The sequence below is a fragment of the Rhopalosiphum maidis genome, chromosome 1 (genome assembly GCF_003676215.2).
Source record: "Rhopalosiphum maidis isolate BTI-1 chromosome 1, ASM367621v3, whole genome shotgun sequence".
NCBI lineage: Eukaryota > Metazoa > Arthropoda > Insecta > Hemiptera > Aphididae > Rhopalosiphum > Rhopalosiphum maidis.
This window is the reverse complement of record NC_040877.1, coordinates 32666958-32681898: the sequence shown is the minus strand read 5'-3', so window position 1 is coordinate 32681898 and position 14941 is coordinate 32666958. Positions and strand designations below refer to the sequence as shown.

The following is a 14941-nucleotide window of genomic DNA, read 5'->3' as shown; positions in this document are numbered from 1 at the left end:
TTTGTGTTCGTAGTCTTGTTATAATTTAAATCTTGAAATAATTAGAAAACAATAACAACACAATATTGTATGTTATTTAATATTTTCTATCAATAAAAAATTGTTAACTTACTTTAAAGTATGTTTATAAGAATTAAGATAAAATTATTAGACTAATATTATTATTATTAATTATTATTATTATTATTATTGTATTAATAGATAAATACTAAGTAGTTATAACTTATAAGTAGGACTAGGATTTATATGCAACAGCATATTGTGTTTTTTGCAACTTATAATTATTGATTTTGTCAGTAATGTCCACGAATCACCTCATGATGATATAAATGGGGGGTTTTATTTTGCATGCTTTTGCATATTTTGGATAAAATGCATATTATTGCATGTATTGAAAAAAATGAATATTTTTGCATATTTCGAGTATTCGAATGGAAAAATTGAATGTTTTATAATATATTTCGTCATTAATATTAATATTTCGAATTTAATTCTATCCCTGCTTAATGAAGTATAAAACTTTGTTTTTTTTTGTCAAATATAAATTTTATTTTTATAAATACAATAGTTGGTACAATAGTTATGCGATAAAAGCTTCAGTCAAAATAAATCAATACTACAATCTAATAGCCGATCATTTATATTCGAAAATTTAAAAAAATATATGGTGATAACATGTAAGTACAACACATGTATTTCCACTATTGAATAAGAATTATAAATTTTATTTTATTTATCGATTATACTATATTAAGACAAACAGTCAATCACTGATGTATTTCAATCAATAAATATTTTTGTAACTTTATTTTTGTTTTTATCTTATAAACATTTAAATGCATATTTTTGCATATTTTGGTAAATAAAATGCATATTTTATAATTTTTTATTACATATAAATCCTAGCCCTACTTATAAGGTTACAATGTATATTGTGCATTATGCTTACTGCTTATATATTAACAATAAGTAGGTATGATATAATATATGATGTATTGGAAAAATATTTAGGATAGGTATTATACTATTATACACAATACACATACTAAATATTGTATTTTATTATGATTATATTGCACCTATTCGGATAACATTTTGACATTTCCCTAATAATAGTATAGAAATCAAAAATATTTTTTCTTTTAAATTTAAGTGATTTTATTAAAAAGAAAAATTTGTGAAGATAGAATAAATTTAAATAAGTTTATTTTTAATAAGTCTTAAGTAGGTGTATAAATTACTATAATTATATATTTATATGACGTAATGTCACGTAGTATAATATACTAGGTACTCGATAACATTAACATAATTATGTAATATTACCTAATATTAAAACGTAGGTACCCAACGTTAGCTTACTCTTAAAAACGTACATGAAGTAGTAAGTCATAACTTATAATAGTTATAATTATAAGTGTTTGAATAATATTCATAATTAAATAATTATTTTATTATTATTTATTTTATCATAAATATGTAAGTACCTACCTAGCTATACTTAATACTTAATCATGGATTTTAATTAAAAACTGAATTATAGTTTATTCGAAATATATCTTATATATCTGATATTATTTGTCTAGTTAATGAATATTTATTACACAGCTATTATACTAATATTGTAAGTAATATTATTTATTTAAAATGAATAATAATAGGTAGTTAAAGTTGTAAAAAATAAAAAATGTTTTGTGATAATAATGGATAAATAATTTAATATTATTTAAATACAAAACAACAATTATGATATATTGATATCTTTAAATAATTATTACTTATTAGGTACCTACATATTAAAAACTTCTACGGTAATAATTTTAAACTGTAATAATTTATAGCTCAAGAATACGATATGTATTCTGAATTAAGAAACATCGACTAATATTTTGATGTGCAATTAATCGATTAATATATCTATGTATACCGTATTCAATAGCACTTTTTTGAGTGGGAACTGCAAACCATTTTAATGATTACTCGTAATTGTATGGACAGATATCATAGGCATATCATCACATTTAATAAATCAACACTCTGATTACTGATTAGGTATACAATTAAATACAGAATAATAAATAATATGTATACATTTTTATAAATTAGATGACACAATATATTATTTATATGTAATATACTATAATGTATTTTTCAAGGACGTGGATATTAAATCAGGTAAGAAAATATTTTTTATTTTAAAATTAATTATATTATTATAAGTACTTTTCACCAAATTCATAATTATATCATAATTCATAATATACTAAGAAAGTTAACAAAATAGTGTATTCTTAAAGGTTCAACCTTTTATTTTCATCAAGATCGATTTTTTTTTAAATATTATTTAAATATAATATTTATTACAATTTGTAGGTGTTTATTTAATAAATAATTTAGAATACTTTATACATACTTGAAATTATAATTCATACATAAAAAGTATTAAACCTTATCAAATGTTTTATTAAAACAATCAAACAATATACAAATTTGTAGTGATGCACAACGATGTCGTATTTCGATATCGATATCGGACTAATTTTACGACAAATTGATATCGTTTCAATTTGAAATTTGAAATTTCTATTTTTTATTTATATAAGTTTTGACAGATCAAATCAATTGATGATTAACACTAAAGATAAGCAATACGATAAGGTCCCTACAATAAACGTAATACGTTTATAGTTGTGACTAAAGTTAATACTAAATATTAAATAATGTACCTGTAATTTAATTTTAATTTTTAATTTTTGTTTATAATAAATAATTATATGATATGGAAACTTTTTTTTAATGTAAGAAATATATATTCTAAAAAAAAAAAAAAAACGATATCAATATATTAACGAACGATATCGATATCGATCTCCATTAATCGATATCGATAAATGAAAAAATATCGTTGTGCATCACTACAAATTTGCATTAAAAATACATTTTTTTTCAATCACTTTATGACTTTAATAGTTTATAGAATATAGGTATTGCAATTGAAACATGTAAAATGAGATACTATTTAAATTAGTCATATTGAATGTGTATACAAATATTCAATCTAGAAAATATATTTTTTATGAACTTATTCTCCTTATAAAAAATCGACAAGGATTTTATACAATAGGTATACATATTTATTAATCATAATAAACATTAATATTTGAACTGCATGTCCCCCATATTCTATAGACTATAATAGTCATTAGTTTATTACAAGGTGCAATTATTGTTAGAAAGAGATAGTAATGTCTGTGTATACAATTATATCCTCATTTTATAAAAATATTGTTTTCTTTGTTGTCTTACGTTGTATGCTATCTTTTTCTAACAATGCTGGCTCCCTAGAGTAGTATAGAGTTGTAAGTAGCCGTGTCGATAAATTTAGAGGCGACCAATGCTTCCTTTTTACAATATGACCATTTTCAGTGAAACAAATTATGTAAAACATTGAGTTTATTTCATTGAGATTACACTTTTAAATATATATTATATTTTATTTACATAATATGAGCCTTGATATCATAGACTATAATAGAGTATACCTTATGCTTGAGATTTATCAACTAATACTAGTAATAGTAGGCCATATCTAAGTTTAAGAGAGTAAAAGTAAAAGTATACTGTATAAATTATAAATGTAAATAATATAGTATAAGTATAGAAGTTTCTTTAAATATGGCTGAAACTTAGTTAATGTTTCAATAATTTAGTGGACTTAAACTTTTAGAAAAAAATATTTTGGAATTAAATTTATTATCTCTGTCCATCTCTTAAATTCTATAAGCAATTATTAAAAATTTAAAAACAAGTGGTGTATCAACGTAGAATAAACGTAGTTTTTTAACGAAAAATGTACGAATAAGTTTATACCTATCGTTAACGTAAAATCAACCTATTTCAACGTATATTATACCATTATTATACGAATAATAACTACGCATATACATACACCAAAGTTATCCTTATTATACGTGCTATGTTTACTAGATAGGGGTGGTAAGAGTTCAACCCCCCTAAAATGTATGGTTGGTACGGACATTGATTTAGATTGTATTTAATTAATAAATAATTAATTGGAGTTTAAGAATGGACATTTTTTAACCCGCCCTCCTTCCCCTGAAATTAATTTCTATATAGGTACGCCACTGTTAAAAACCATAACCACGCCATTTTATTACATTAATTAATTTATTAAACTGAATTACTATTATTTTTATTTAACCGTTATATGTATTATTTTTTATTAGGTATAACAATATCTATCGTATTATTTTAAATTTAAAAATAACATTGAATTACTCTGCTTTGTTTGAGTTCTTTTGGGCGTTTATTCTAATGAAACAAAAACAAAATAAATAAATAAATAACACAATTTTAATATTTAAACATCTTCAACGTTAAACAATTATTATATAAAATCATATTACATAATTTATCTATATATCTACAAACTAACTTCCCTCTGTGTTATCAGTCCATTTTTTATAGTTTTATGTTATCAACAGAGCATTTATTGAAACCATGAACTAAGATTAATCTTAGTTAATGATTAATGTCTATTTTTTTAGGTATATCCGTTCTTATGATTACAAAATAATTAAATATTATTAATCACGTAGAATTATTTACAAAAAAACAATATAAACTATAAAAATATTATATATATATTTAAATATTTAATGAGGTTATTGCAAAATTATTATTATTAATGTAGGATCAAGGAAAGTTGGTATACGCCGTGATCATATTATTTTTAATAGTTAGTTCGGTGTTTTGCGAAGTGGAAGTAAAAATTACCAAAGGAATTTTAAAAGGTCAAATTTTGAAATCTAGAAATGAACGACCTTATTACTCGTTTACTGGTATACCGTATGCAAAACCACCCGTTGGAAAACTTCGATTTGAGGTAGATATCTACTCAATCTTCACTGTTTTTCAAAAAAGATTGTCAGTCCGTTACAATACCATGGCAATTACCTATACCTCGTATTATATCATATAGGCTCCGGAACCAGTTGATCCATGGGATGGTACATTAGATGCCACTAAGCATTCAAACGCATGTGTCCAAAAACATGATACTAATAGCAGTGAAGATTGTCTATATTTAAATGTATACACGCCAAGTATAGATGGTGATTTTCCCGTGATGTTTTGGATTCACGGAGGGGCGTTTTATTTAGGACACAGTAGTCCGAATATGTTTGGTCCGGATTATTTTATGGATACAAACGTAATTTTGGTCTCGATTAATTTTAGACTAGGCATATTAGGTGAGTTATATATTTATGATAAATAATATTATAACATAAATATCATTCAATTAATTGTATATATTCTGTAAGAACTCGTAGAACATATATACAATAAATTAACTATATAATAACAAAACTATAGAGTTCACATTTTACAGGAATCTGTAATTTTTTGATCATAAAGAGTTACCTGTGTAAATTTATTTTTACATTTATTTTATAACTGGAACTTTTTATATATTACGTAGGTATACGCTAACTGTAATTAATATAAGTTATTATTCATACGTAATGTATTATTGAATTAATGTTTTTTTTTAGTTATATAGGACTACAAAATTCTAATTGGTAATAATTTTTGTTTTTATCAATTTTTTAAAATTCATTTACATAGCTAGTTAATTACTTTCCTTTGTCAGTTATTTTTACTTGATTACAGTGTTAGAATTTATTTTAATATTTTTATTATTATTATATGATAGTACGAATACGCGGTACATTTCTTTGCTAGGTTTTTTGAGTACCGAAGACGATGTTATACCTGGAAACTATGGAATGAAAGATCAAGTTCTAGCATTACGGTGGGTTCAAGAAAACATTGATAAATTTGGTGGTGATCCTGGAAAAGTTACTATTTTTGGTGGAAGCTCTGGTGGAGCCAGTACTGGTTATCACATGTTATCGCCGATGAGTAAAGGCCTATTCCACAAAGCTATACTCCAAAGTGGTACTCCATTATGTCGTTGGAGTACATATCTGCCGGGCGTAGCTCGCAATCGAAGTAAAATAATTTCACGTATAGCTGGATGCGATGGAAACTTATCTTCTAAAAATATGTTGAAATGTCTCAAGACGTTACCCGAAAGATTTTTCAGTGATGTGTATGAAAAACTTTGGGTAAGAAAATTATATTTGGTTTTCCATAGACGTAAAAAACCTATTTGAACATAAATTATTTCATTAAAACCATCCTATTTTTTTTTCATAAATATTACTCGAATCTTAGTCGGTATTTTTTCCTTCCAATAAATGTACTATGATATAGGAATGGCGATCGTATCCAACTGTATTATTTTCACCAGTAGTGGAGCAATGCGACTCTGGTCGAGAAGCGTTTATTTGTCGTCATCAGTTAAACGACTTCAAACAAGAATCATTCGTGCCGGCCATTATCGGATTAAATTCAGCTGAAGGTGGAATGATAGTTTCTTGTAAGTTGGTGCTAAGAAAATTAATATTATCTTCTTATGTCTGAGCAATTTTCACACCATCGATGGTAATTTTGTAATTTTTGATAGGATTCTTCGTAAAAAAAAAAAAACTATCGAGAAATATATATGCAGTATTATTTGATCTAAAAAAAATATTTTTATTTTAGCTTTGTACAATGACACGTTTATTCGATATCCAGAATTGTATACAGATTTAAATCGCTTGTTATCGATCATACTATCACATCAGCATTTTACATTGGATTTGGATGAAATTGGTGAAAATGTATTCAAGAAATATTTTCCATCTGGAAAAATTGGAGATCATTCACATTTTAAAACTGTTGAAGTAATATTTATTTAAATATATTATATAAGTCTCTTAAATTATGTAGGTATTAAATACATTTCGATAATAAAATGTATTGATGTTATAGATGATTACTGACGGTCGTTATCTTCACGGTATATTAGACATGGCTTTCAAACTGGAGTCTCCGGTGTATTTTTATTTATATGATTATCAAAATGAATTTTCATTTAATACTTTATATGGTAAATGTAATAAAAAATTAGGAATCACGCACGGTGACGAGTTGACCAGTTTATTCAAATCAGATATCATAAATCCTAGAAAATTAAATTTAAGAGACACGGCGGTTTCAAAGCTGATGGTTGATGTTTGGACAAAATTTGCTACAGAAAAGTTAGTATTATTATATAGATAATTATAATAGTAGATAGTTATCAGTAACAATAATAATAACAATAAGCATGAATTGCACATTATTTTTTTTTAAATTTTGTTAAACATTTAGTTTCGACAATTAGGATATATAGTGTTAAAAATAAAAAAAAAACAGTAATAATAATAATAATAAGCTTTTTTATATAGAGAAGTTATAGATGAAGAAGGGTTGAGGTTGTTGCACAATTTTTTTGAATTTAATTTCTTGGTTTTATGAAGTTTGAGTTGTAGAGGAACATTCGTTATTGTATCTATTAAAGTCCTGAATAGAACCAGTATGGCGACAGGTTTTGAATAGTTTATTACGTTTTACGTTTTATTACGAATTGTGCCCCAAATTGTATTAATTAAACATTTTTGAAGTATAAAATTATATATTCTAAACTTAATTTTCTTCCCATGTTTGTACAGACTTAAGACTGTCTGTAGTTCAGTACTATAAGTAGGTTAAAAATATTTTTTGATTTTATTTAAAATTATATATTGTCATATTATTGAATATATGCAAACCCACATATCACTATATCAATAACCTCACTAGAATAAAATTATTAATATTATTATCAGTATTATTAAAATACAGTGTACTCTCGATTATCCGCGAGCGGACTATCCGTTGTCTTCCGCGGAATCATTTACATACCTATATACATACAAAAAAAATATATATATATTTACATTATACATCATTATTGGTTTAATTGGGTTGTGATAGCCGATTACTAAATAACGACCTAAAATACAATACGCTTGTTTAATACATATTTTTACTTTTTGGTATAATTGCTCTGATACGTTTAATGAAAAAAAAAAAGTTTATCCAGTATCATTGGAGATACGTCATTCTATGTTATAACCTAATAATCAAAATATTGCAATTTATTTAAAATATTTTCGTAATTTTAATTTTCCGGGTTATCGAATTTGGGATCGAAGTGTTTGAGGCGTTGATCAATGTTATTTATCGTATATGTGGCAGTGGATAAAGTTATGCGAGACGAAGACTGAATTATGTTTATAATAACGTTTCCTGGTTTTGATGAGCTGCTAATTTTGTCATTATCGATGGAGCTATTATTGTCCGGTATTTTGTTGGAGCTGGTAATCATAGTGTCATTATTTATAATTTCTGTTATTTCTGTCATTCATGTAAACATTAAGAGTAGGATGATTATCTAATATAATAGATAATATATGTTATCTATATATATGTTGTAGATTTACTATTTAGTGAGATAGGATTGTTGAATGAATTTGAAGTTGAAAATTAACGGGTTTTCTTATGTGTAACAACTTGAAAAAGGGATCCGTATGATGGGATGAAGCAATAGTGGATTTACATTTATTGGTCCCAGATTTTTACCCGTGAAGGTGGCTGTTGCCGCTAGTTGTTAACGGCATATTTAAATAACTTTTAATTAAATTATAAAATACCATAACTTCTATGCGATAACTGGCGAAAAAACGACTGCTAAAGATGAGATCGTCTCTCGTTGTGATTGTGGACATTATTGTGCACTATATTCCGTCATACTTCCAAATATACTATTTTAATTGTTGAATTTATTCGTTTAGATTAATTGTATCAATCTTCTTTACATTGTAGTTAGGTCAAAATTAACAATCAGAAAAAGTGCAAATGCTTTTAATTTATGGCAAATGGAATAAAAATTCTCGTTAGGCAGCAGAAATATATACTGCAGAAGAATAATCCAGGTCAATATCATTCACCACATATACTTTTTATTAAAATTGATAAACTATTGATTAACCTCTAAGAGTTTTGTGTAAAAGTAGCCTGTAACCTGCAATCTAGCACAATTAATATTAATGATATTAAAGAAGATATAGAATTTCAAGTTATAATACTTAAATTAGTTAAAGTCTACGATCTTTGCATGAGCGTATTGAAAAGATGAAAAATTTAAATGTCCATATAAAAATGTACTTATATATCTACTAGGTTTTAAAAAAACATTTAAATTTATTCTAATGCAATCTGGTCAAGAACTATTTAGTGTTGTTTAACACACACGGTAAATCTACTTATTAGAATAAATATTTATTTAACTTAACATAATTAAATTGTTTTTATACGTTTTGTTTATTTTATTAGCTACAATTTTATTTTAAACCTTCTATCTTATTATACCAGAACTGTTTAGTAAAATACAAAAATTTAATATTTTTGGATTTAGTTAACTATTAAGATGCATAGCATACTTATGTGTATATAATATATATTATATCAATATATATATATATATATATATAGATAGATAGGTTTATTCATATGGCATATCTAAACTTTACAAATTCGTAATAATATATAAAAAACTGAATGTATGTATTTTAATTTTATCCCATTTTATTTATTGACAATACATTTGCTGATAAAAATCGTGGTAAGTGTTTTTAAGCAGGAAATATTATGTTATAATGTTATTTAATAAAAAAAATTTAAATTCAATTAAACAGTATAATTGTATAAATATAAAATTGTCTATTACTTAATAACATAATAATATTACATAATGTTGAACAATATTTATAGATTACCTACTATTGATGGTACAATAAATGGTCCAGCTTGGCCTACATTCGACTTACAGAGACAATCAATACTTCACATACATTCAGATCATCCAGATATTATACAAAATCCGTTTGAAGAAAAATATATATTTTGGAATAAATTGCCTCTTCTTTCTAATTTCAAGAAAGTTATTTCTAAAAATAAATTTTCTTCAGATCATATGAAAAATGAGTTGTAATTATAGGTACTGAATGTAGTACATTTTTATAAAAATTATTTATAATTAATATGTATTTGATAATTTTGTAAATAAACAATTAATTATCTTGGTAATATTTTATATGTTTTACAGTTGAACAAACTATTAAAATATTAAAATAATTAGTTTCCATTTTATTTTCAATCTTTATTATTATTCTAATATAAAGACAATGGCTAAACCAATTACCATTTTGATCAAATAGTTGGAAGTCGAGAAGTCAACAATGATTATAAAATAATAAATATAAAGATTTGTGTTGAAAATACCTTAAGATTATCTATTCAATTATTCTTGAACTTCCTCTTTGATTTTTCTATTTTGCACTATTAATATTTTCATTATTCATAATAAATTACAGGATAACTATTCAATATTAATATTATAGCCAAAATGCAGAGGAAAAAAAATAAGATATGCAGGTCAAACTGCAAATCATGAATAATAATTAAGATTCTATTTTAATTAACTGTTTCGCAGGGCAAATATGTTTGACATTGTCATCTTAAAATGTATATTTTGTACTATGTATAAATTGCATATGATTGTAAACACTTTGCAGTAGACAATAATAGACATAAATTATGTCATTAAACTTCTCCACGATATACGTATTCGTTTTTTACTTAATATCTGGACCTATCTAAGTAGTTTTTCTATGAGGTAATTTTTTTGTTCACATTTTCGCATAAGTCAAAATTATTTGCTCGAATAATAAAAATGTTTTTATTACATTAACCAGTCTTTCTTTCTAAAAAAAAAATATTGAATTTTATGAGTATACCTTTATATTGTTTACACTTTTCAGAACAATGCCGAATATTAAACAAAAATATTATTTATCGTGTAATATAGTTATAATGACAAATACCTATTAAAATGGTTTTTGTATACTAATTTTTTGAGCATATTTTTTTTTTATCAGAAACTCAGTATAGAAGTACCTAACAATTAATTTTTTTTTACAGCTATATTTGATTTTGTCATTTTTATTATCAATTAATAATTACAATGAAAACATTTGGTATTCTTATGCTACTAGTCGGACTCGTATTTGGCACGGATAATATTTTGAATTTAAGTCAAGGAAAGATAAAAGGTAGTGTTTTCAAGTCAAGAAATGGACGAGATTTTCTAGCATTCCAGGGAATACCTTATGCCAAACCACCGATTGGAGACCTTAGATTACAGGTATTTGCATGCCTTTATGTTATGAAATTTCAAATTTGTATTGATTTTAATTGGTATTATTAAAAAATGTGATTTTTTTTTAGGATCCTGTAGAAGCAAATTCATGGAGTGGTATTTTAGACGCAACCAAAGAAAAACCAATGTGCATTCAAAAAAATTTGTTCATGTATGAAACATATAATACACTTTTGGGTGTTGAGGATTGTTTATACATTAATGTATACACTCCTAAGGTATAATTGGATTAATTAAAAAAAAAAAATCATTCTGACAATATTGTCTTGTGTAATATAAAATTATAATGATATTTTTCTGAAAAATTATAAAAATTTGATTACTTTTTATTCATTTATTTAACAAACAAGTATAACCCCGAAATATGATTTTGTCATAGTTTATTAAAAATAGACCAAATTATAAAAGAAATGATAAAATTATAGAGAATATTACTTAAAAATACCTTTAGTTAAATGGTACATTTATTAAATTATTATAATTTATTTGTTTATCTATTTTATATGTATTTTTTTTTTATTATTTATAGATCCATAAAAAAAATCAAAATGACTTGCTTCCGGTTATGGTTTGGATCCCAGGTGGAGGTTTCAGCTCAGGACATGGAGGTATGAGTTTATACGGTCCTCAATATTTGCTAGACAAGGATGTCGTTGTTGCTTCTTTCAACTATAGAGTTGGACCTCTAGGTAAATTATTAGAATACTTATAAGTTAGATGTTTTACAATTTTTAATTTAATTTATGATACTCGTTCCTATAAAAAATAGCAATAAAACTATTAACATTTTTTTTTAGGTTTTTTAAGTACCGAAGATGATATTTTACCAGGAAATTATGGTATGAAAGACCAAGTTTTAGCATTGAAGTGGGTCAAAAATAATATTGAAAAGTTTGGCGGAGATCCGAATAAAGTAACAATATTTGGTGAAAGTGCTGGAGGAGTCAGTGTTGGATTACATTTATTATCTCCATTGAGCAAAGGTATACGTATTTTTTTGTTTTATACCTTTTTTACATATTATATACTTTATCGCTTAACATTTATTTCTATAGGATTATTTCATAAAGCAATACTTGAAAGTGGGACTCCTCTATGTCGATGGGGTGTATCTCCACCTGGATGGGCTAAACGTAGAGCCTCAGCTCTATCTACTATTTCTGGATGTCCTGAAGACTCAAAACAGTTGGCTGAATGTCTGAGGGATATGCCTGCAGAATTATTAGTAGATCTTCTCTACAACTTATTTGTAAATAAATTTTTTTTTTTTGCGTTAAAATTTATATTTCTGTTCATTGTTTTAATTCTACGTCTACATAATAGAAACGTCACAGAATTTAATATTTAAACTCAACACAAAGATTATGTTAAAAGTAATACTAAAACATGTCTAATATAATCGATTATTTTAGTTATTATTTACTTTTTAGTTACTAATACATATTATATACATATTTATTTTAAATATGTATAATATATGCATATATCAATATGTATTTAAAACATTTTTCTTATAGGAATGGAAAGTGTTCCCGGCAATCACTTTCATGCCTGTTGTCGAAAACTGTGAAAATAAAACAGGGTTTTTATGTAAATATCCTTTGGTTGACTTTAAACAAGAAACCAATGTTCCAATTTTAATGGGTATGAACTCCGGAGAAGGTGGTCTTTTTGCTGCTCGTGAGTTATTTTCTTTTTTCATTATTTAAAATAACAATAATAATTTATAATTATTATTCACGCTCCATTTCAACAATTTTTTAAATGAAAATAAAATAATTTTTTAGTACGATATTTTTTTTGTAGTTTAATTGTTAGTTATTTATTAGCAATTATAAATATTAATTATTAATTAATATTTTAGAAGTTGAACTTAATAATCAATAAAATACAATTTATTTTTTGCATAATCTTCAAACTTTAGACCATAAAATAAAATCCAAAGATTTGTTAACTTTAAATATTTATTTTTTAATTAATTAGTTCATGTACATATATGGTATGGTTTAATTATAAGCTCTGTTTTTATTTTTTAAATTATAAATAAAAAATATTACTCTGTGTGTATTTTATGTTGTACATTTTTTTTTTTTTTTTACTAGGAGTCTATAATGAAAAATGTGAAGTTGATCTCGAATTAAAGAATAATTTTAATCACTATATTTCATCGTTGCTTATTTATAAATACACGGCAAAGGTGTCTGATCTTCCCATAATTAGTAAAAAAATATATAAACGTTACTTTGTTAAAGGCAATATGGATGATCCTTTAAATTCTGTTAAAGTTAGTAGACTGATTTATATAACAATATATTATTTTTAAAATACCAAAATGTATCAAATTTAAATTTAGTAAATACAATAAGATGTTTTAGAAATATTTATTACCTAATATATACTCCATTTTGTGTTTTTTTTGCAGATGATTAGCGGTGGAATTTTTCTAGAAGGAATATTTGATATGGCAATCAAACTATCATCACCGGTTTATTATTATGTTTATAATCATACAAATGAGATGTCATTTAATTCATATTTTGGACCATGCCCCACAAAATTAGGTGTAACGCACGGTGATGAAATGATAAGTCTATTCTTTACAAAGGGCCAGGCTGAATTAAAAGGGGAGGATCTCAATGTATCTAAACTTATGATCGACATATGGACTAGTTTCGCTATCACTGATAAGTAAGTAATGATTGTTGTAAATATTTAACATCAGTAAAAAAATAAACGTTTTTTAATGATATAAACAGACCCACGATTGATGGTACTGACAATGGAAAAAAATGGCCACTGCTTGATTCCAAAAGTATGCAATATCTGTTGATTAGTTCAAGTAAACCTATCATATCCAAGAAGCCATTCATAGAAGAGTACAAATTTTGGAAAAGCTTACCATTATTATCACAATTTGAGAAGACTGAAGAGGTTTTAAAAACTGAACTTTGATTTAAAAACAATTAAATGCAAGTTTATACACATATAATATATTATATATTTTTTAATTTGGTAACTCGTTTTAAACTATTGATATAAATTGTATACTATGGGGTAAAAATGTAAAAACACCCAAATGTTGGATATATAATTTTACATAATTATTATTTTTTAATTGAATTAAGCACTGTAAACAATTTTCATTTTTGAATGAAATTATTTACTAAAAATATAAATTAAATAAATATAATTTCGATACCTACAAAATTATGTATATTACATTTGGTATCTGAAATTATTTTTTATTGTGTGTAATTCTATATTTCATTGCAATAAATTATTATCTAAATATCAAAATATTCTAAAGGGGCGGCAATATTAATGTTTGGAAACACTTTGATAATCTTAATTATTTATCTGATATCTATGTAATATTGTTCATTATGAGGATAGATGATGGACATTCTATTTTTATTTAACGCATGCTAACGATAAAAAAAAAAATATTTGAAAGATTTATTAATTAATGTATCTATTTATCTGTTTATTTAAATAGAACACTATATTATATTATACTGTACTATATTAATATTTATAATTAATTGATGAAAACATAATATTAAACGTATCTTTTTTATCCACCCTTATATGCACAACTCGTACAGGTACTAATCTTTACATTTGGTTTTTAGTAATTAGAATAAATCTTATCTTAGACTTCTTAGTGTATTAGTGAAGTATCGTACGACTGTGTTTTATACTCTTATGTAATTTAGCGAGTATTTA

At 24.7% G+C, this 14941-nt stretch overlaps 1 protein-coding gene across 1 annotated transcript; it reads left to right on the top strand.

Moving 5' to 3' along the window:
* The first annotated feature begins 2034 nt into the window (after nucleotides 1–2034).
* On the top strand, nucleotides 2035–14223 carry LOC113560686. The gene is made up of 18 exons (XM_026966718.1): nucleotides 2035–2175; nucleotides 4715–4906; nucleotides 5003–5273; nucleotides 5767–6152; nucleotides 6301–6466; nucleotides 6634–6815; nucleotides 6904–7172; nucleotides 9769–9984; nucleotides 10490–10556; nucleotides 10991–11200; nucleotides 11284–11433; nucleotides 11745–11904; nucleotides 12013–12198; nucleotides 12271–12464; nucleotides 12733–12895; nucleotides 13318–13499; nucleotides 13638–13903; nucleotides 13972–14223. The coding sequence occupies exons 1-18, from the start codon at nucleotides 2143–2145 to the stop codon at nucleotides 14165–14167; spliced, it is 3489 nt and encodes a 1162-aa protein (XP_026822519.1). The 5' UTR covers nucleotides 2035–2142; the 3' UTR covers nucleotides 14168–14223.
* The last annotated feature ends 718 nt before the right edge of the window (nucleotides 14224–14941 follow it).

Excerpts from the sequence above, each read along its gene's own strand:
- LOC113560686 (XM_026966718.1), top strand. The coding sequence starts at position 2,143 with ATGTATTTTTCAAGGACGTGGATATTAAATCAG. Across the intron at positions 6,816-6,903 it reads CACATTTTAAAACTGTTGAA|ATGATTACTGACGGTCGTTA; the intron begins GTAATATTTATT and ends TTGATGTTATAG. Across the intron at positions 11,201-11,283 it reads TTGGAGACCTTAGATTACAG|GATCCTGTAGAAGCAAATTC; the intron begins GTATTTGCATGC and ends ATTTTTTTTTAG.